Source organism: Miscanthus floridulus, chromosome 17 (assembly GCF_019320115.1).
Source record: "Miscanthus floridulus cultivar M001 chromosome 17, ASM1932011v1, whole genome shotgun sequence".
Taxonomy (NCBI): domain Eukaryota; kingdom Viridiplantae; phylum Streptophyta; class Magnoliopsida; order Poales; family Poaceae; genus Miscanthus; species Miscanthus floridulus.
Window position 1 is genome coordinate 79,335,986 of NC_089596.1, and position 22,971 is coordinate 79,358,956.

The 22,971-nt window shown below is 46.9% G+C and overlaps 2 protein-coding genes across 2 annotated transcripts; one reads left to right on the forward strand and one right to left on the reverse strand.

Moving 5' to 3' along the window:
- Positions 1-10,444: 10,444 nt before the first annotated feature.
- LOC136516972 (guanosine nucleotide diphosphate dissociation inhibitor 2) lies at positions 10,445-16,607 on the forward strand. The gene is made up of 13 exons (XM_066510488.1): positions 10,445-10,671; positions 12,729-12,791; positions 12,930-13,013; positions 13,376-13,483; positions 13,591-13,763; positions 14,178-14,289; positions 14,387-14,467; positions 14,557-14,619; positions 14,701-14,802; positions 15,005-15,129; positions 15,256-15,466; positions 15,557-15,631; positions 16,029-16,607. Exons 1-13 carry the CDS (start codon positions 10,585-10,587, stop codon positions 16,080-16,082), a joined length of 1,338 nt encoding a protein of 445 aa, XP_066366585.1. The 5' UTR covers positions 10,445-10,584; the 3' UTR covers positions 16,083-16,607.
- A 2,380-nt stretch (positions 16,608-18,987) lies between these two features.
- On the reverse strand, positions 18,988-22,430 carry LOC136516971 (MLO-like protein 1). The gene is made up of 14 exons (XM_066510487.1): positions 22,202-22,430; positions 22,009-22,066; positions 21,653-21,897; positions 21,339-21,455; positions 21,167-21,221; positions 20,862-20,953; positions 20,631-20,705; positions 20,463-20,551; positions 20,332-20,381; positions 20,116-20,156; positions 19,820-20,029; positions 19,647-19,714; positions 19,468-19,528; positions 18,988-19,364 (listed from the first exon to the last, which is right to left on the reverse strand). Exons 1-14 carry the CDS (start codon positions 22,322-22,324, stop codon positions 19,218-19,220), a joined length of 1,431 nt encoding a protein of 476 aa, XP_066366584.1. The 5' UTR covers positions 22,325-22,430; the 3' UTR covers positions 18,988-19,217.
- Between the last annotated feature and the right edge of the window lie 541 nt (positions 22,431-22,971).

The following is a 22,971-nucleotide window of genomic DNA, read 5'->3' on the forward strand; positions in this document are numbered from 1 at the left end:
CGGCAGTGCTCCGAGCGTGGCATCGGTGCGCCACCGCATCACCGATGAGGTCCCTGACCAGAATGATGCGAGCACCAGCAGAATAAGGTCGAGGCGAGCTCAGGAGCACGAGTAATTGAACTAATGCCGACCGTGGAGGCTTACCCCCAAATGCGTCGTGCACGGCGGCGATCTTGACCGGCGGAGACGAAACTCATAAATTGGCCATCGCTGAAGAACCTCGGTGGCTAACTACGGTTCGAATGGTTGGCCATCTTCGTGACTTAGCTACCGACGCGAATAATCGAACCGAGACGGCCCAAGCGCCCAGAAATAGAACGGCGCGCCGACAGCGGCACGAGGCGCGACAGAGGCACAGTGCAGCAGTGCTCGAACAGAGGAGATGTCGGCTACACGATGGGGCCACCTGGCCGTGTCCGGGAGCGGGCGGCTGAAGCAAAACGACAAACATGCGGGCAGGGCAATGACCAACCGACACGGCAGGAGCTCGACGAGACGGCCACGACACAGGCACAGCGACACGGCGTGCAGCAGCCGCGCGGTGTCGTGACGTTCGTAAACGCGGCAGGTTCACATGGCGCTAGCTAAGCATGGCACGACGGAACGTGACAAGGCAGGCAGCGACGGTCAGTCAGGACGTAGACCTATGTCGGGAGTGAGAGCAGTGCTCGTCCGGCAACAGTTCGCGCCCAACAGAGAGCGGATGCGGCCACGTCGAGCCCGGCGTGTGGTCGGCGTCCACAGACTGGCCAGCGGGGCAAGGCATGGCAGATAGGCACCCAAGCGCACGGGGACAGCAGCGCGATGGTGGTGGCTCAGTGCGGCCAGCGCTCAGCCGGACATGGCCAAGCGTGCAGGCACGCCTGGTGACCGCGACCCAAAGGCCAAAAGGGCGAAATCAGTGCCGTGCACGCTTTTTAAAGCGACGCCAAAGCTACCAAACAGTGCGGTTAAGGTTCGACCAACCTCGCTAACTCAAAGTTCACACCACCAGCTTGCTAGGAAAACACTCGGCGTGACCAAAGAGCGACTAGGGAAGAAGATGCGAGAAGGCCAAGACAGGTTCGTCGCACAGCGCGTCGGTTCACGAATAGAGCACCGAACGTAGTTCTACGTGCATTCTAAAAGGTTCCGAAAACTTCTAGGTCAACCCTGCTACTTCAGACCATTCTGCGCACCACCCCACGCCAAAGTACTTACCATGAGGCAACTAACGATGCAAGAATATAAAGTTAACGTTCAAGAAAAATAGCTAGAATTTAAATACTAATACGCCATCGCCTATCATTTCTGATTTGGGAAGTTATAACTTTCAGTTTTGACTGCATCCCAGAACTATTCAACTAGCTAGTGCGATATAACTTGCCACGAGTGATACTTTAAAACCTAAGTTAAGACTTTTAAAGCCCTAGAAACTCGTTTTGGTAAAACCTGTTAGATCAAAATTGTGGCGCTAAATAGGATCGTAACACCAGGGTGTTACAACCAACCCCCCTTAAAAAGAATCTCATCCCGAGATTCGAAGCTGGAACCAGAAATGGGAAACGCGATTACATTTCATAAATCAGGGATTACACGAAAGATAGACTTCGAATAATAAACCACACGGGGATCTAGGGATACATGGTTAAGAGCAACTTGGTACAACCGAGACCTACTCTAGAAGTCGAGATAGACGAGGACAATGGAGAAACAATAAGATAATGATTATCCAAAACATAGCGTAGCACCAATAGATCCAGAAATAGTCGACTGAGAAGTAAAACGTCGCAAACCCTAAGACCAACTAACCAAGAGATCTTGAACTTCTTCGACGAACCGGATCCTTCCTTCTTCTCAGATCACACTATCACCTTAGACTGCCGAACCTAGCTTCACCAGGTCAACTGGATTTCATAGCTCTGCTGTGAATGTGAGAGGAATGGGAATGAAGAAGAAGAGTAAGGACCAAGGGGATTTTATAGTGGCGAACGGTGGGGAGCAACACACCGGAAGTGGAGATGGAGTGGATGGGATACACAGATGCTTCATGTTGTGGAGGTAAGATCGGACATGGTGCGCTTCCTACACGAGCGACAGAGGGGGAAATAAAGGAGAGGAGAGGGGGATCTGCTCGACAAGGCAGGCGTGTGGGCGATCGTGTCACCAAAAGAAGAAAGAAATGGAAGAGGAAATGGGGGGGGTGTCTGGCACAGGAACGATGGTGCGGGGCAGAGAGCCGACCAGACGCCAGGAAAGGAAAAGTGCATAGTGCATAAGGACGGCAAGCACTGCACGATGTCGTGGTCACGTGAAAATAGGACGATAATGGACCCGACATCGACGGCGTTCGTAGGGCACGCAGCGAAATAACCCGGCATGCGTAGCACGGTCAACTAAGCACAGGGCTTGGGATAAAATGTCCACTCTGACTTTTGTTTTCCTTCACTCGATCATATCCGTCCTTCATATAGACTGAGACCATGTCATACTTTCTCCCTCCAAAACACCTTGAGAGAACACTTTTGCATCACCCATTATGGATTTCCTGTTTGAACACCTGAACATTTTCAAGGAGAAAATTTTTAAAGCAAATGGTACGGCGGTGTAACTCGGCAAGGTACTTGGTCAACAACCTCGATACCAGCGCGTGCCGAGCAGCATCACCATGTGGCAGCTGTTCCACAGGGAGCCCTCGGTTTCATCGCGGCACCATAAGCTATTAACCATGCAACTACTACCAACTTACATGCCATGAAGGCAGTGGGGTCATAGACCACAGAGTAAGAGGAGTATTGCAAAGGAAAATTCAAACAACAAAAGTTCCCTTCACAACAAGGGACAAGGAATTCAAATCCAACGATGGATTTATTTTAAAGAAATTCAAGTGTTCTGCTGGGGCATCCACAGTTAGTCAATACAATGTCCAATAACATCCAATCGTGGCTGATCTGCTAGCATCTGAATGTCAACTTCTCTTGTACCCTGCTAACTATCTCCCTTGACAACTTTAAGTACGGCTAGCGAAACTAAAGTGGACGAACGCAACAAACACAGCAAAATAAATAAAATACATATTCCAACGATCTTACACGGGTACAACGTACAGGCATTCAGGCTCCTATTCACGACACAGCATTCACCTACGGTCGAACGAGCTCAACCGCTACGGACGAACAACAACGGCAAGAATACACTACCGGAGGACAACAACGAAAAAAAACACTACTACTACGGGTACAGCGTTCCAAGGCAACTAGTCTACATCCTCACGGGGCAACGGCTGAGCGAGAGGGAGCAAGGGTTCTTCTTCTGACACTTCCGAGGGTGGAGGTGCGGGCGGTGCTGCAACACCAGTTCTACCTCTTGTTGGCAGGTGGATAGGGATCCCTTCCAAGATCGGGGCATCCTGCCTTTCAGCAGCCAGCGTCCTCCGCTTGGCCCTGGTGACAAGATAGGCCACCCGCAGCTGATGAACATGCCGGTCTTCGGCCCCCTTTAGAGTTTCCTCCAGGGTAGCCTCTCGGCTCTCAGCAGCTGCAGCATTGGCATGCGCTTCGGCGAGCTGCACCTGAAGCATCCGGTTGAAGATCTCGGCTTCCTCGGCGCGCCGAAGGCAGGCCCTCAGCTCCAAGGCTTGACGGTCGTACTGCTCATCCAGAGCGAGCAGGTACGTGGTCAAGTGCACCATGGTGGGACTATCCTCTTGCACATCTTGTCCTTGCAAAGCCTCCATGCAGGCCCTCCATGCCCACCTATTCTTGTCCAAAGGAGGAAAGAACCGCATGGGAGTACGAGCAATGGGCTTCTCATAGATCTGGCAAAGGTACCGCAAGGCTTTGCGGGCCACAACCTGGTAGGTGTCGACGAAGCAAAACCCGGTTACGGTCACACTCCAGGCTTCAGTGATGTCGGGGAACTCTTCACTCTTCCCGATGTAAACGGTAACCTCACACCGCTCGGCGCCATGCTCCTCATACTCACGGCCCTCATACTCGGGGCGATCATTAACTCCGAGCTTTTGCAGGGTGGCATGCAGGATTTTGGGAAAACCCTCAATGTTCAGGCAGTAGGTACTAACCCAGGCTCCTACCATCTTTGGCGGTGGTTGCAAGGAAGGCTGAGCGAAAAGCTGGCTCAAAGGAAAAGCAAAGCGAGCTAAAGTGCGTCGAGTGGTGATACCAATTGCTAAGTCAGGCTCTACTTATAAAGGCAGAACGTTCAGTGGTTCTAACGCGGTCCAACAGGGTTCCCACACGAGATCACTACGACGAATCGACCAAATTCCGTGCATTTGAGGTGAGTGACGTGCGATGCCATTACTGACTAGTACGACTGCAGGGCAAGGGTCCGATAAGAGCACAGAAATGGGGGTACAGAGAGACGTGGGTCATGACCGGCGTGAACCACGGGCGAACGCGAAACACGAAGTCATAGTGCAGACTGAACTCTAGAATAGGAACAAGTCCGTCGTGCATAATACGACACGCGTGACACCTATGAATGGCGTATCTACAAGCAATACGGCACGACAATGCACAAATAGGATATGCATGAATGCAGGTCCTATACGTCCTTTCACTGTTGCCAACATATAGGGCAACCGTTCTTAGATTTATGGCACATCGTTCTCTCCCTGTACTCGTCGATACTATCGAACTATGCTCGAGTCAGTGTACCTGTAGAAAACTTGATCAAGCCTATCTAAGTCAGCAGAGTGCCATCTATCCTGGATATATAACCATAGTAATAAGGCTACTTATATAACTTCGCATATAAACATCCTAACTTTTTGCAACAATGGGTTGTCAAATTTTAGTTTAGAAAAGGTTTTCGAAGCTTTATTTTCTCATTTATGCTCTGAAACCACCTGTGGCAGAACCGCCTAATTTAGTGCCTCACAGGAGTGCTTGTCTTTCATTAGACACTAAGCACTCGAGGGAGAACACTAAATTACTCGGATCCATCGGGCACACCCCAGGGAAGAACCCGAAAATCCACATTTTTGCCATCAGGATCACAAATGAGAGAATAAAGCTTACATCATTCTGAACCATTTCTTACATCACTTTTAATACAACATTAGAGTATAATAATTATTGACATAACAGCGGAATGAAATCATATTATCAGAGTTGTAAACAATTTAATTGAACAACGGAATATAAACATGTGATTAGAGTTACAGCAGAAATAAACCTCTATTAATGACATGATGAAGTATTGATATATAAACTACGACAACAGATTATTAAACTTCCATTTATAAAAGCATTTGGTGAGAGTTATAAATAGCCACTACGATCGCAGCGTAAAGGAAATCCTCTCTGAGCCCATCAGGAGGAATCCACACACAAAGATCAGCTCAAGCGTCCACCTGTCACCTGCAACAGGGAGGGAATAAAACCCTGAGTACTCAATTGTACTCAGCAAGACTTACCCGACAGGAGAAAAGAAAAGACTTCAAGGATATGCAAGGCCATCTGGCTTGTGGGTTTATTGCATTTGCAGGAAGCATTACTAAGCATGTCTCCTTATATTGGATTTTTATTAATAACCGTATTAGTTCATTAACTAACCATTCTATGTAAGCACCTGTGCTACTTTCAAGTAAGGGGTAAGCAATCAGATTCCTTTGTCCATCTTCCATCTTTCATCTTCCAGTTCTTACTACGATGCTAAACCGTAGACAAGCCATACCGGATAGCCCGGCGATTCGCGAATCAATGCCCCCAGCTGGGTACCCCGAAAACACACGCCCCGCTTGTACCCCCGGCACAAGCAGGACCAACCCATCACTCTCCTATCCCGGTTGTCTAGGTCCCTATCCAAACTGGGACTCCAAGCCCCCGCCCCTGAGTCCCAGACTCAGTGTGGTGCAAGGACCTCCTCCACCAAAATAAAACCCTGATAGTCGGTCCGGAAAGAGCCGGATCCGCGACAAGAGAGCAACAAGCATTCCAAGCACCCATACACAAGTATGTGCTCGAGATAATAAGTCTGTGACCTGCCTAGAGTCATATGCACGATCGGTCCTTAATCGACCAGACAGGGAGAAACGGTGTAACCAAGCTATGACCCGCCTCCGCGGCGACACAACTTCTTACACCCACTAATACCCAAACTATATCCCTGCCCGGTTACCATTTTCCTTTCCACCATTTTCATATTTTCCAAGTGATAGTAATCCAATAATATATTTCCTATCTCTCGCGAGTGACAGACAATCACTCGACTTCTGCGGAGTCCTGTAGCATAGCAATCTACACGATCCTGTCATACTAGTAAGACTCATAGGATAAAGATATATATGCAAGTGGGTTTCATTCAACTCCTTAAAACTTAATGCACATATATAATTTAAACTGCAGAAAAGTAGGGGTTATGCACCGGGGCTTGCCTAGGTAAGATATATTAAAAGTTAGTATCAGCATCTTTAGATCATCCACCATCAGCTGGATAACAAGCCCATTGCAGCATCTCCTAGAGAGAATACCCTTACACCATCTTTGAATTCCCAATCATCCTTCGATCGATCCGTTGATCCATCATCATACCTATATGATATGCATGCGATGCAATGCAAAGATGTAATTAGTCAACTGCAATCGTGACTCGTATAAATACGCTCTTCATCTCTCAAGTGAATGAGCTAGTGCTAACGACGACCGTACTTAGGCTACATATCCATGTTGTCGCACAAGGCGTTATTTCCCAATAATTATTTTGGTTATATAAACCAAAGTGTTTCTTTATCCCATTCTTTTCATTTAATCTTTATTCGGAACGGGGCATCATTATCTATTTAGTAAACTAATTATTCTTGAGCTACAAAAATTACAGAGAGTAGATAATGATATTAGTAGTTTACTGTCAATTTTTTTAGAGTCAACACTATTACCGATTTATCCCAGAAATTCCTACAAGTTCATCTTTTAGCAATATTAAGCATTTTAAAATAATTATATAGCTCCCAAAAATATTGCCAAACTTTGTGAACAAAATATATTAACAGGTATAGCATGATTTTAGGGGACTAACAAAACTGGTTTCATCATTTTTGGACAACTGCACAGTTTTATATTAATTTTACAATTTTATTCCTGAATTAATTTTGCTAATTGTTTTAGAAGTACAAAGGCCAACGGCCATCAGCCGGCCTAGCGACCCGTTCGGCCAGGCCCAGCGGTGAGGCAGCCCGGCGGCAGACGCAAGCAGGCACGGGCGGCCCATGCGTGGTGCGCGGCCCAGGCAGCGCGCGGCCGACGGCCCAAACGTAGGCGAACCAAGACGGCCCGGCGAGGCGCGCACGATGATTTTTGCAGAAAAGACCTCGGTTACACTGGTAAATGCACGACCGCAACCCGCCCTATTCCCACAGACCCAGGCTTTGCACTAAGGTCCCCAAAACAATTCATCTTCCCAACGGGGCAGTCCCCACCGCCCTGTGCGCGACGGCGCGGCTCCGGCCGGCACACGGCTGCTGCGCCGGACATCGAGGACCTACGCTGGCCCAATTGCGTGGTCGACCACTGTCTACGACCCAGCCGATGATGATTGGAAGCGGTGGAGCATGGGAAGGCGCCCTAGGGCCCTCTACAGTAGCAGGCGGTGGTTTGCGGGGCTGGCGTAGCTGCTCCGATGAGCTAGCGCGGTGACGAGAGCAACGGGGAGGTGAGGGAGCAACAAGAGCTTACCCCGAAACAAGCCGCACAACTGGTTGAGATGGGGAAGGTTCGGAGGATCCCGGCCATGTGCGCCCACGCGATACGGCAGTGCTCCGAGCGTGGCATCGGTGCGCCACCGCATCACCGATGAGGTCCCTGACCAGAATGATGCGAGCACCAGCAGAATAAGGTCGAGGCGAGCTCAGGAGCACGAGTAATTGAACTAATGCCGACCGTGGAGGCTTACCCCCAAATGCGTCGTGCACGGCGGCGATCTTGACCGGTGGAGACGAAACTCGTAAATTGGCCATCGCTGAAGAACCTCGGTGGCTAACTACGGTTCGAATGGTTGGCCATCTTCGTGACTTAGCTACCGACGCGAATAATCGAACCGAGACGGCCCAAGCGCCCAGAAATAGAACGGCGCGCCGACAACGACACGAGGCGCGATAGAGGCACAGTGTAGCAGTGCTCGAACAGAGGAGATGTCGGCTACATGACGGGGCCACCTGGCCATGTCCGAGAGCGGGCGGCTGAAGCAAAACGATGAACACGCGGGCAGGGCAATGACCAACCGACACGACGGGAGCTCGACGAGACAGCCACGACGCAGGCGCAGCGACATGGCGTGCAGCAGCCGCGCGGTGTCGTGACGTTCGTAAACGCGGTAGGTTCACATGGCGCTGGCTGAGCATGGCACGACGGAACGTGACAAGGCAGGCAGCGACGGTCAGTCGGGACGTAGACCTATGTCGGGCGTGAGAGCAGTGCTCGTCCGGCAACAGTTCGCGCCTAGCAGAGAGCGGACACGGCCACGTCGGACCCGGCGTGTGGTCGGCGTCCACAGATTGGCCAGCGGGGCAAGGCATGGCAGACGGGCACCCAAGCACGCGGGGACAGCAGCGCGATTGCGATGGCTCAGCGCGGCCTGCGCTCAGCCGGACACGGCCAAGCGTGCAGGCACGCCAGGTGACCGCGACCCAAAGGCCAAAAGGGCGAAATCAGTGTCGTGCACGCTTTTTAAAGCGACGCCAAAGCTGCCAAACAGTGCGGTTAAGGTTCGACCAACCTCGCTAACTCAAAGTTCACACCACCAGCTTGCTAGGAAAACACTCGGCGCGACCAAAGAGCGACTAGGGAAGAAGATGCGAGAAGGCCAAGACGGATTCGTCGCACAGCGCGTCGGTTCACGAATAGAGCACCGAACGTAGTTCTACGTGCGTTCTAAAAGGTTTCGAAAACTTCTAGGTCAACCCTGCTACTTCAGACCATTCTGCGCACCACCCCACGCCAAAGTACTTACCATGAGGCAACTAACGATGCAAGAATATAAAGTTAACGTTCAAGAAAAATAGCTAGAATTTAAATACTAATATGCCATCGCCTATCGTTTCCGATTTGGGAAGTTATAACTTTCAGTTTTGACTGCATCCCAGAACTATTCAACTAGCTAGTGCGATATAACTTGCCACGAGTGATACTTTAAAACCTAAGTTAAGACTTTTAAAGCCCCGGAAACTCGTTTCGGTAAAACCTGTTAGATCGAAATTGTGGCGCTAAATAGGATCGTAACACCAGGGTGTTACACCAATCGACCATGCCTTGCGGCAACGAGCTCCAATCTAGGACGTGAGAAGGAAGGCAATAAAAAAAATGTATCACTGAGAAGATAAACCAATAGCTAGAAATAGAGGGTAGGCGCCGAATGCTTACTAGTGCTGCTCCTAGCTCTGCAGATCTATAGCCCCGACAGTCCGCCACTCCCGTCTGGTTGCTCGCTGTAGCAGTGCAGCGTAGGCATCTGCACACACGCTCGGCCGCCCGCATGTGCCTGCTAGCCTCGCCCTATCTCCGTGCGACGTGGTCGCTTGGATTGACCAGAGAGGGTGGAGGAAGCGTGAGCGGTGGCTGGCGGTTGCGAGAGGGTGAGTTGGGGACTGAGGAAGTGAGGAGCTAGGGTTGCAACATTGCTTATCACAGGTATTGTGCCTTGCCAGTATATGGGCCTTTGGAAACGGGTCCCCGTGGGGAGCGGGGATGGGGGCCTGCATACCGTCCCCGCCCCCTTATCCCCGACGGGGATAACTTCAGCCCCGTTTAATCCTCCGTGGGGGTAGAATTCATACCATCCCCGTCCCCTAATGGATGAACTCCCCGTGGTGATTCGGGGAACAGGCCCCCGTTGACATCTACACACAACAGAATAATATGAAGTTCACTACGCCTAGAGAGTTCAAACACAAATCAAACTTATATATGTGTTTGGAGATTTCCAATAACAAGTTCAAGAAGTATATGCATTTACAAAACATATACAACCAAGTAGATTGAGTGAAAAGGAAATATTGCAATTCAAAATATAATAGATGATTTGTTTAACTGAAGTTCGGGTTCCCACTATAGTGTTTGGTTCGGTGTTTTCGTCCCGTCAACCGCTCACAGCGTCAAGAGATCACTTCATTCCGTGTTTGCTTCAGGTGGCTCTGCGAACGGGTCCAGCCCAATACAAATACGCTACCCTCCCTCCTTCAGTCGCAGAGCGGTGGGACTCGCGAACCAAACAAGAAGCGTTTTTCATTCCCCTGTATCCATTAACGTCAGCAGCTGATTCCATTGCCATTCCCTCACGTAACACTGAACCAAACGGCATTTTTCTTCTCCGGTTGTAACACACTAGCATGTTTGCTTATAATAAACAAAAAATAAAAGACGGCCGCAATTATCTCGTAAGCCGAGGACCTGCGCGCGAAAGCGACCAGTTGCATCCCCATCCGCATCCGGCATCCGGCTCCTCCCTCTCGGATTCCCAAACGCCAAAATCCCATTCCCACCCCCCACGCACCGCACCGTTCGCTTCCTTTCGTCAACTCCACTTCTCTTCTCCGCCGCGTCATCTCCTCTTCGCCGCCGTCGCCGCCGCGTCACCGGGCAGCCAGCCATGGATGAGGAGTACGACGTGATCGTGCTAGGCACGGGGCTCAAGGAGTGCATCCTGAGCGGTCTCCTCTCCGTCGACGGCCTCAAGGTGAGCCCGCCTCACGCCCGCTCGCTTCCCCTACAGCCGCCGCTAGTAGGATCCGTAGCTGCCGTGCTCGGATTTCGGGTCCGCGTACAAGTCCGGTGCTTCAAGGTCGCTTGCATCACTTGGAGTGGACTGGGTCGCTGGAGCACACGAGCTCCTAGATCGGGTGCCCCAGCCCCTTTGATCTGGACGTTACGCGCTGCGATTAGATGCATGCTTCGCTTTGCTGTCGTATGCTGATCTATAGCGTTCGTCTACCTACGAGCCCCTTAAGCGCTTGGTGAATCCATAGGGGCGGGCCAGCCATTGATGCAATTGAGTATAGTCTGAGCTTAGCAAGGAGTGGTTCTCTAGATCAGGACTGCGAGCAGCCGTGCTTAATCGGGAAATGGCACTCAATCGTACTGTTTACCAGCAATTCGGTGGAAGAACATGTAGTACGAATTAAAGTGAGGATTAAGGAGAGGGAGAAGGGTGGCCATTCTTGCCCAAACTAATTGTACTTTGTCGTGTTGCTTGCCCACACTTGTTGCTTTTGATAAACCAATGTTTTTCAATTTCCATATTAGCCTAATAAGTGGGCTTCCCTATTTGTTGCACATACACAGGTGGCAGCATGTAGCTTGCAATACGGCGTTGATGATAGAAGTTAGGGTTAGGATTCTGGGTTTCCCAAGCCACCCTGACCTTTGGCCTCAGCTTCAAGGAGGAAGCTGGACTGTGGTTGGTATTGGTGCTGCTGTGGCAGGGGCAGCAAGGGTGTTGGTAACCATAGGTTTGCTGCTGAGCGACTATGGGGAAGCTGGTAGACTGAGTGCTTCCTGGTAGCAGCTTGGCTGTTAATGGGTAAGGTGAGGAAGCGGCGGTGGTGGTAACATAGCAGAGTTGTAGGCATGGGCGGAGCTATACTGAACTCTGTGGGTGCAGCCACACCCACAAAAAATTTCCACCATATATGCACCCACACATTGCAAACACTCGCACCCACAAAGGCAAACGCACCCCTCTCAGATTTGCTCTAGCTCCGCCACTGGTTGTAGGGCATGCCAGGTTGCCTTCAACTGCTGACGGTAGCAGTGGAGCTGGTTACAGTAGCCACCTGCAGCTGGTACCAGCTAGGGGCATGGTAGATGGGTTGTGGGAGGAGGTCATCTAGAACATGGGGCTGGCAATGGAACACTGGAGATTAAGGGTGGTTTGTTTTGCTTCCCAACAACACCAAGCTGCAAGTGTGGCCATGCTAGAAGTTTGGCGGACAAAATGTCCGCCACACTCTTGGCGAGCTTTTTCAGCCAAATGCACTAAAAAACAGCCAAGCAAGGTGCAGCAGCCAAATGTTCAGTCATGAAACAAACAACAGCCTGATCGAGTGCGGCGCGCTGATCTTGCAGCATGCCAGCATGGCAACCTTCGGACGCCATTCAAACACGCCTAGTCTCCGCTAATAAGCGAGCTACCAAGAGTCCAAACCAAGTAGGATGGGATTAAAAGCCTCTTTCATGAAACAGTGAACCCTTATGCCGTAGAGATGCTTTGACCCCTTTTAGCAGGGCTCCAGCTCCAATAAATCTGTGGACTTTTCGGAGCTAGGTATTCCTAGGTCCATAAATCTGTGAATCTGGAGCTATGGGTACATTTAAGTTGTTCGGATGAGTTGTTTCTTTCAGTTCTAGACAAATTATAGTCTTGAGATTCTTGATTTTAGTATACAAACTCCAGATCTGAGGTGAATCTTGGTTCTTGGAGCTAGAGTTGTGCCACCAGGGAATGGGGCCTTGTATTAGAGAGCTTTTAAGTGGATGTATAATGAGAGTGCCGTATGAGGAGTCAATTTAAGAGTACATACGATATCCAGAAGTTGCCACAACCCCTTGCAAACACCTCTGTCTTTTCTCAGTGCATTATGCATGTATGCATGAGTCGAATTATTCTATGCCACCTGGTCTGTAATTGCTTTTGATCCTTATGCCATTTTTAGAACCTTAAGGTTGTGGTATTTTAAGTCTACATTTAAGTTTAGGAAATTCACTTTTGAGGACGTGGTTTCGATGATATTATAGGTTTTGCATATGGACAGAAATGACTACTATGGAGGAGATTCCACCTCCCTCAACCTTAATCAGGTAAGCAACTCCTACAACTTCTGTTTAAGTACAGAGGGTTCTAGATTTGTGCATCGATTTCTTGTCATAACAAAGCTTTTGATTGATTTTGCTGGATCTTTTAGACTGACATGCTTTCCACTCTACCTTTTGGAATAGCTCTGGAAGAGGTTTAGAGGGGAAGACAAGCCCCCAGCACATCTAGGTGCAAGCAGAGACTACAATGTGGACATGGTGCCAAAGGTGCAACACCAACAGCCTTTATCCTATGCAAACATGTCTTTCTAGCACCTTTATCAGCACAGCTAATATTTGTGGAAATACCTGCGGGATGATAAATATAACACCAACCCTGTGATCATGCATTGTTTTGACTTGACAGGAAACATTTGTATTCTTTTAATGTGATTTATGTGTTGATTTTTGCTTCAGAAAGTTATGAAAATCCCTTGCAGAACTGTTTGTAAAAAGAAGTCTGCAAAGTACTCCTGCTATATTTATGACTTATTTGTTAATAGTTTTCTTTTTTTACTATCTATATTACCGTGTACCATAATTATGTTTTTGTTGATTCATTGTTAAAAAAAGTCTGTTTCTGTTATCAGTTTATGATGGCAAATGGGACATTGGTTCGAACCCTCATCCACACTGACGTGACAAAGTACTTGTCATTCAAAGCTGTTGATGGGAGCTATGTTTTCAGCAAAGGGAAGGTAGTCATCAGTCTATGTTCTCGTCCTGTTTTCATCAACATTACGTTTCCTAAATTTTCTTAGATCTAGTAGGGTAACATGCCGTATCTCTGTTATTATTTTCACAGATTTACAAGGTCCCTGCCACTGATATGGAGGCTCTGAAGTCCCCTTTGATGGGCCTGTTCGAGAAGCGCAGAGCAAGGAACTTCTTCATTTATGTCCAAGATTACAATGAAGCTGATCCAAGGACACATCAAGGATTGGACCTTACTAGGGTGACAACTAGAGAACTTATAGCGTTAGTACCTCTCTGCTTGTTGCATTATACTCATTCCTTGTAGACATTGCTTGGCCTTGCATCTTACCTGTGAACTAAATTCATTGTAGTTAGCATCTAGATTTTTCCTAGTGGCACTCTTGCTACATTCAGGGTTGTGCTCCTACAAGATCCATTGTGAACATTGCTGCCTCGCAGATTATACATGGATAGCATTTTATTCCATATGTCGTGCAAAGATATTTCTTTTGCATGTTGCTCTTATGTTCTTGTGTAAAATTCAACCTATGCATGTTCCAATCCCCTTATTGTGTTCATGACATGTGGGTCCATGATCCACATGTCAGTGACACATTTTGGGATTGCAAATTTTTCAATGGCAAATAACTAACCTCTTTCTGCACAAAGGTAACTCATGTTCCATGTGTATTTCAGTAAATATGGTTTAAGTGATGATACAGTGGATTTCGTCGGACATGCACTTGCTCTTCATAGAGATGATCGTTACCTTGATGAACCGGCGCTTGATACAGTGAAAAGGATGAAAGTAAGTCTTGGCCAAAGCTGCTTCCTAGTTGCTATAGATAAACTTGTGTGCTTCCTAATGGTTTGAATATGTTTCCTCACCTATTGTGTGCTTTTAGCTATATGCAGAGTCTCTTGCACGCTTTCAAGGAGGCTCGCCATATATCTATCCACTATATGGGCTGGGTGAGCTACCGCAGGTCAGTCAAAATCGAATCTGTTAATGTAATACTTCTCGAGTGGGCATCATGTTCCTTGTTGATGATACAGTGCTTGTTTTGGGCTACAGGGTTTTGCACGATTGAGTGCTGTTTATGGTGGTACTTACATGTTAAACAAGCCAGAGTGCAAGGTCTTCTTTTTCACCTATCTTCACATAATTTAGATGACAAGAAAGTGCTCTCCTTTTTACCTGTGTTGCTTCATTTTGTAGGTTGAATTCGATATGGAGGGGAAAGTGTGCGGTGTCACATCTGAAGGTGAAACTGCAAAGTGCAAGAAGGTGGTCTGTGATCCTTCATATTTACCAAACAAGGTGAATACTCTCTATATCCAGATTTTAAAGGACTCGGTCATTTCGGTGCCAAATACTTATACTTTGCTAGATAACAAGCTAATTTACTGAACTTCTTTTTTCCCCCATCTTGAGAAGGTATTTGTTATTATATGGCCTTCTGGTGTTTTTGCTAAACTTTTTTTTTTCTCATTTTTTCTGCCACCCTAATGTTTCTCAACAGGTTAGGAAGATCGGTAGAGTTGTACGAGCGATTGCTATCATGAGCCACCCAATCCCTAATACAAATGAGTCCCACTCGGTTCAAATTATTTTGCCTCAGAAACAACTTGGACGCAGATCAGACATGTGAGGCCTTCTCTCATGCTGAAATAGTTTTCATTTCATTAATCACTAGATTTACTTAAACACTTTTATCAAGTGGATCACTACGCTTGACGCAATTATGATATTTCTGTCCATATCCTCTTTTAGGTATGTTTTCTGTTGCTCATACACGCACAATGTTGCGCCCAGAGGGAAGTTCATTGCATTTGTGTCTGCAGAAGCAGAGACTGATAATCCCCAGTCTGAGCTAAAGCCTGGAATTGATCTACTTGGTTCTGTAGATGAGATATTCTATGATATTTATGACAGATATGAACCAGTGAACGAACCATCTCTTGACAATTGCTTTGTCTCGACGGTAAGATGTGCAGTATATGTTAATAGAATGAACATTTAACTTCACTGTTTAAACATTCTACTAAATCTTTGTGGCTGTTTCACCGTGCAGAGCTATGATGCCACCACACATTTTGAAACAACTGTAACAGATGTTCTGAACATGTATACACTGATCACTGGAAAGGTAACATGGACTTCATCTTTATTTTTATGATTGGAGTGATGTAGCCTGCAGTAGTCTTTGGTTAGTGTACTGTGCTAAATTGTTGGTCAAACTTAAGTCCAACTTTTTTTTAGAGTTTTAACTTAAGTCCAATTAAATGAAAACTTGTGAATCTGTGATATTTTTATCGAGTAGTTACAACTAACTGAGCATTGTTTAATCATGACTTGATGCACACCTTATTTTGAGCGGAGCTAGATACCAAGAGTTGGAACTGTGTGTGTTCCACACTTCCAGCTAACAAAAAAAGTCGCCTATGCTGTAATTTTAAGATTTAATGAATCTAGTTCCTCGATCTACTACTTTATGTTGCAAATATGGATCAAACATGTGCATCCTAACTCTGATCTCATTGCAGACTGTGGATCTTAGTGTGGATCTGAGTGCTGCTAGTGCTGCTGAAGAATACTGATTTCAGTCATACTGTCATATTTATCAAAGATCACATCGTCGGGGACAGCACATGGAAACTTTAATGAATGGCTGGTATGAGTTTATTCCGGTCCAGATTATATCATGCTCCTTCTACTGTTCTGCGAAATGTCTACTATGTACTTGTTGCCGGCAGAACTATGCACAATATTGACTCAAGTTGATGGACGATGATGGTTCTATTATTTACTAGTTGATCGAATGGTGTAAAACGTTATACAGTAACATCATGGTTTTGTGATGTGTCATAACTGTTCAGTAAATTTGGGTTCTGTACCATCGAGTTCTGCTTGATGCTATTGAGCGCTGCCCGATCTGCTTGTCCTACTGTGTTTACTGGGTACTTGTTGCTGGCAGAACTTTGCACAATATTGACCCAAGTTGATTGACGGTGGTGGTTCTATTATCTACTACTTGATCGAATGGTGTAAAACGTTATACAGTGACCATCATGGCTGTGTGATGTATCATAACTGTTCAGTAAATTTGGGTTCTTTACTGTCTAGTTCTACTGTGAATGACCGAAGTTTGTCACCCATCGGGTTCTTCAAAGATTTTTTTTAGGGACGAATGCCAAATATCTTTTTGGTCTGATGTTGTCAGAACATGACCTTTGGCTCCTGTGATGGAGGTATTGTTTGCCGAATTATGCGATTTTTTTTTGGCAGGTGGAGTCTGGCGACTAAATTTTGTGGCACATGATATGGTGTTGAAAGGTTTGGGTCTTGTTGAATTTCATTTCTATTTTACACCAGTTTAGTTGAGACTAAAAGTTCTGCTGTTGCTGGTGCTGGTGGTGTCAGTGTCATCGCAAGCAAAAGGCCATTTTGTTGTGTCAAGCAAGGGGATGAGAGCTGCAGTTGCGTAGATAATGATTGATTCTTGTCTTGCCTTGCCTCCATGGTTAGATTGGGAAAGACCAACTAAGTATCATGAAAGTTACCACGCAGCATTTCCACCATAGGTTTTGCGGAGTCACTGTAATGGCTAGATATTATAACGGAGAGGCTAGCGCTTGGACATCTGGCCGACGTGTATGGACGCAGCTCTTAGCCGTTCGATACGAGGCACAGTAACCATCCGATACGAGCGACTTGCCCCGCCTTCCCACAGCGCGCGGCTCGCCCTGCCTTCCAGCATGTTCCTCCGCAGGCACTCGGCTCGCCGCACCCCATCCCTCGGTGCCCGGGCCGTGCCCCTATCACTCACCGTGTCCCCGTGACTCTCCGAACATACCTTTAAAACAAGAAACTCTCGATGCAACGTACGTCTGAAACAAATGAAATATTTGGAACATACACTTGCAACATGCAGATAAAACACTTGCAACATACGTTAAAAATAGAAAACACACACACACACACACACACACACACATATATATATATATATATATATATATATATATATATATATATAGGGAGAGGCTATTCAGTAGCCGGCTACAAAATAAGTTATTCTGTAGCCACCTCCATTTACTATAATTTTATATACTAATTTACCATAATATAAATACATATTTACGATAGTTGGGTTACTATAACACATGGGGATATTTACCATAACGTTATATTAAACCACTTAGTAAGGAGTTACTATAATCTCGTAAAATAACATAGTAATTATCGTAACTCAAAGTGGCTACAGAATAAGTTATTCTGTAGCCAGCTACAGGATAGTAGTTCTATATATATATATATATATATATATATATATATATATATATATATATATATATATATATTGCAACATATGCAACATCTAGATGTATTTTTGCAACATCCAGATAAACAACTTGAAACATTCGTCTGAAACAGTTGAAACACCTGTAACGTACACTTGCAACGCAATGTCACTTTGCTGCTTGGGCAGGTGAATACTCGTTGTTGTGGAGTTTGACGGTGGCGCGGAGGTCGGCGGCAACTCGCCGGCGGGGCGGCGTCACACGAAGCTCCTCCCCTCATCTGCTTGCTGTAGCATCCGTCGTGGAGGCTCGCCGGCTCGGTGATGCATGCATGAAGCTCGACGGTGCACCGGTTGCTGGTAGCGTGTGCAAAGCTTGCCGGCACAGCCGTCGCAACCTCTGTCCCGTAGTTCCGCATCAAAGTCATCGATGCGAATGGATAAGAACGAAGGCCGCAATGGGCAAGGAGGAAGTGGAATGCCAAATATGTCCACTTTTTTTAGATGGAGAAGCCGTGAGGGGACCAGGCTTAGCAAGGTGCGTCCGGGCGGACAGACGCCCTGCACAGAGCATTAACGATATTATAAATATATCAACTGTCTTTTCTGACTGCCATGAGTGATGCTACCTTCAAAAGTGCGAGTACGTTATTGAAAGAAAAATTAATTAAGGAACCTAGGAAGAACTAGACGTTCTTTTAATTAATCATTTAGAAGAAGAAAAAAATAGACATCCGAATTCTGAATTGATGAGAACTCGAAACTGAATGGTTCGGATGTATAACTTCATTTCTCGCCCAATTAGATGAGCTAGGCTCACATTCTATGCTGGTTACAAGCCACTGTCGTAGAGTACACATGTTTTGGCAGGATGAAGTATTGTGGCAGTAATGAAATGACGTTGAGAGTTTTGGTTCTTGCTGAATTTCTGTGGCAACAGTGGTATGATGTTGGAAGATTCGGCTCTTGTTGAATTAATGAATTTTCGTTTCTACCTTGTCCGAGCTTGGTCTCATCTTAACCAGAGGCGTTGTTGGCTTGTTGCTATTGCTGTCTGCCTCGTGGTGAAAATCTGAGCGCCGTCGTGCAGAGTGACGCATTCTTATCGTACTGCTGTGTGGTCATCGTCAGATTGCAAAATGTACGGTAACACTGCGGCGTCATCGAGTTCAGGATCTTCTGAGGAATTTTCGGCGCAGATGAGATCACAAATATACCATAATACCAGCAGTGTTTTCCGGCTGCTGCGAGTGAAGCTATCTGCAAAAATTACAGCTCGTCTCGTCTGTGCTTTACAGCAGAAAAACCACCCAACATACAAAGCCATTGCTGTAGAGCAAACGAAACATGCTATCGCTCTCTGTTTGCAAGTTTGCAACTGCTGCCTCATCGTCCTCCCCCACAGCTACCCGTTAGCTTCGCCATTCCAATCCTAGGCCGCATCTTCGCCGTGCATGGATTCGGCGGTCGGGGAGCTGCCGCCCTCCTTCCCCGATCTTTTCTTGGCTTTCTCTGCCCAGCCCAAGACGCCGTGCTGCACATGCTCGTTGAAGATCTCCATCTTGTAGTAGCTCCCCATCTTTGAGCACAGGCCATCAATCAGTGTTTGAAGGATACTGTATATAACAAGTGCACCGACGACAAACGAATATTGAGACAAAGAAAACTGCCAACGCACGCACCTGGGTTACAATTGCATAAAGAGGCAGTGTGCTGTAGCTGCAGAGAAGCTGAATGACGACCCTGCAGGTACATACAAGGAGATGGATGCAAGAGTCAGAATGAAGAACATGCTCATGTACATGCACAGCTGCCATTTGAATTCCTGTGAGATGTACTGGAGGGAGGCCATGCGAATTACCCGAGGACGAGCCTGGGCACAAGGAAACCGATGTTGTCCATGAAGCAGGACTCGAATCCATAGGTCATCTTCAAAAGGAAAGTTACACAGTGTCGTTGCGTTCAGTCATGGGCATCGGAGGGAGCACAATTCAGAATCAGAAACGGTGTCCTAGTAATGCTTAGTAGTGTTACCAGTATCCAGAAGAAGAAGGCGAGCTCAAACGCGTTCTGAAAGAGGATGAAGTGGATGAGGTGCAGGATGATCCGCGGCCGCCCGAACCAGAAGTGCTGGTCCGATGGCGTCACAACCAAATCGCCCTCGATCGCCGTCTGCTTCTCGGCTACGTCGTAGGCTAACTGAGCTATCACGTGCTCCAGCTTTGTGCCAACGGCTAACAGAAACTGCAGGAAGTAATTAGACGCCCTTCATTAAGCACCTAGTCCCTGAATGCTTATAATTCAGAACTTGCTTCAAAGTCTGCACTTACAACAAGGGGAAGGAAAGCCATCCAAAAGTATGTGTGCCAACCTGCAGATTAACAAAGTGAAGTGGGAGTAGTTTGAGAAGCTTAATAAATACTGAAATATTGCTACAGGACCTAGCTGCCTGTTAAAAAGGACAAACTAGTTCCGGGGAAGAATTTACACTAACAGAGAAAAACTATGAAAGTATTTTTTTTACAAAGGTTGAAATAATGGCTTACCATTGACATTGAGCAACAGAAATATCACCACGAAGATCCACAAGCACCAGCTAAAAGGCGACAAAAACAGCATGGTTAAGTTTATTATTCATGAAGCAAATTTCCCTCAAAATTTGAAATTGAATTATTACCTTGTACCGACTATTTTTTTAAAATCAGACTCTAAAACCCTCACCATGTACTTGTGGAAATCAAATTTCGGGTTTCCGCGACAGTGAGTCTGCAATCCAAAAGAATGCATGCATGTTTACGTATAAAGAATATAACAGAACATTATCTTGACATCCAATGGTGCTTACCATGATAAAACCAAGACGCATTGCAGCGTAGTCTGATTTAGCTACTGAACCATAAAACTGCTTACGAAATGATAGCTGAATGGGAAAAAGCAAGAGGAAAGGCTATTAATTCACCAATAGACTATTATGTGAGGGTTAAAACGTCAGTTTTTTCTTTGGAGGGAGTAAATATTATTTTTCAATATACAGGTAATATATGACAGTAGAACACATGAATGTAGTACACCTTACCAGCCAACACAACATCTTAGAATCTGTGCCAATAACCTCGTAATGTTCTCTGATAAATGAAACTTGATGCATAGGTAACACCTTCTTACATCCTGCAGTTTCACATATCGGATTTTATCAATCCTATCAACAAACATAGCCTTTTGTTGTGAAGAAAATAACCAGATCATAAACATATATAGCTTTTGTTTTCACAAAGATTTACATGTTTCCAGTTTCCTCAGAATAAAAAAAAAAGATGTTCAAACAAATGTGTCTCATTGCACTAAAATATGAGCAACAACAGCAAAGCTGGGTCGTGATACCGTTTCCTGCAGCGTTTTTCTGAATTTCCTCCTCCCACTTTTTCCATTTGTGTATCTGAGTGAAAAAAAAGAACAGTAAGAAGCAGCCGGCAGAAGAAGCAACAAGAGTTCCACAGTTTATTAACTGCATGCAACTCTGCAGGCTTATGTCATAAGCAGCTTAATTAATTACCTTTGCACCTCCTAAAAGCATAGTTGTAGCACAGAAAAATACATGCGAGACAGCCAGAACAAATATGAAGATGTGCAGCTGATGCAAGGCCTCTCCGGACAGCAGTGGAACTTTCCCCTGTCAAGACAAACGCATACCATAAGATATATTCAAAAAGAAGTAAACATCAAGACGCCATGTTGTTGGTTTGATTCTATATAATATCTATGTATATTATGAATAAGACATTGACAACCAATGTTTTTCACAGATTATAAAATCTATGAACAGCGACTGTTATATATCCGAGTCGCATGATTATTCAGTCAGTTCACCTCCATTTCGCACAGCCCGGCCTCGGCTCCAGCCTCGCTGAGCGTCCGTGCCCTACTGATCCTACCGAGGATATCGGCGGCGACAAGACGCGCCGCCATGGCGGCCGCCGCAGGAGCCTCGTCGTCGTGCCCCGGTCTTTGGCACGGCAGCATGTAGTCTGTCCAGCTGGGAGGAATGCATGTCCTCTGGATCGTCCCCTGCAACACCGTGAGCAGCAGGGAGATGAACCCCAGAAGCATCAGCTCTGCAACAATACACACCAACACACAGAAGAGCTGAAATCACTGAAGACGCACGTACGTCTCTGAGTAGAAGAACAAATAAAAAACTTTTTTTTCTAGTAGTAGTTAGTTACCTTCTTTGACCTTGAGGAGCGCCTCGTAGAGCGGCCTCTGATGGTTCTTCATGAGCGTCTGCATGCATGCCGGCCCAAGAACACCAGAGTTAGTGAAGCTCTCATCAGATCATCAGCATCACCGTCACAGCTCGTAGCAGCTAGCAGCTGAAAAGCAAGCAACAGCTCCAGCTCCGCCTACGTGGCTACGTACCTTGCCGAGGTGATGGAGGCCCCGCTCGGCGGCGAGGGAGATGAGCACGAGGATGGTGCAGACCGCCGCCACGATCCACGTCGGTGTGAACTGCAGCGCCGCCGCCTCGTCGGCCACCGCCATTGTCCGTCCGCCCGTCCACTTGTTCTCGACCCTGCTCCCTATCTCCTTCTCAGACTGGCTGATTGGTTGCCAGTCCAGGTCTCCAGGAGCGCGCGCTCGGCGCTTCTGCCGTTTCCTTGGTTTCGTTTTATGCCGTCGAAACGCCACCGGGCGCACGTGGTGCCGTCTGCCGTGGCGAGGCGACAGTGGGGCCCACTGCCCCAGGAGCGAAGAGCTTTCAGGTAGGCCCCGGGAATATGAGACCGGTGGACGGCAGCTCACTGTTGGGGAGCCGTTGTCTCGGAGCTTTAAACGGTGGTGGATGCAGCTTCGTAGCATGGCCACATAACTCGAGAAACAAAATTCTATCCAAAACTAAAAATATAATTAGATTTGTTTATCTTTTTACTAATAAAAACAGATGGGTCATGGACCTCTCCATCAACTTTCATAAATCCACTTTCATCCCCTTGAAACATTGATGTCAATGCCAGTGCCATGGCCTGGTTCCTGGGCTGTTCTATTTCCTCTTTTCCTCGACTTTATTTGGGTCCTCTGATTTTCAACCTCTCATTTGCTCTTTTGATCGGTAACTCTCTGGCTGGAAATCCCGTCCTCTGATTCAGCCTGTTCGTTTGGCTGTGGTTTGTCGTAAACGATCGTAAATT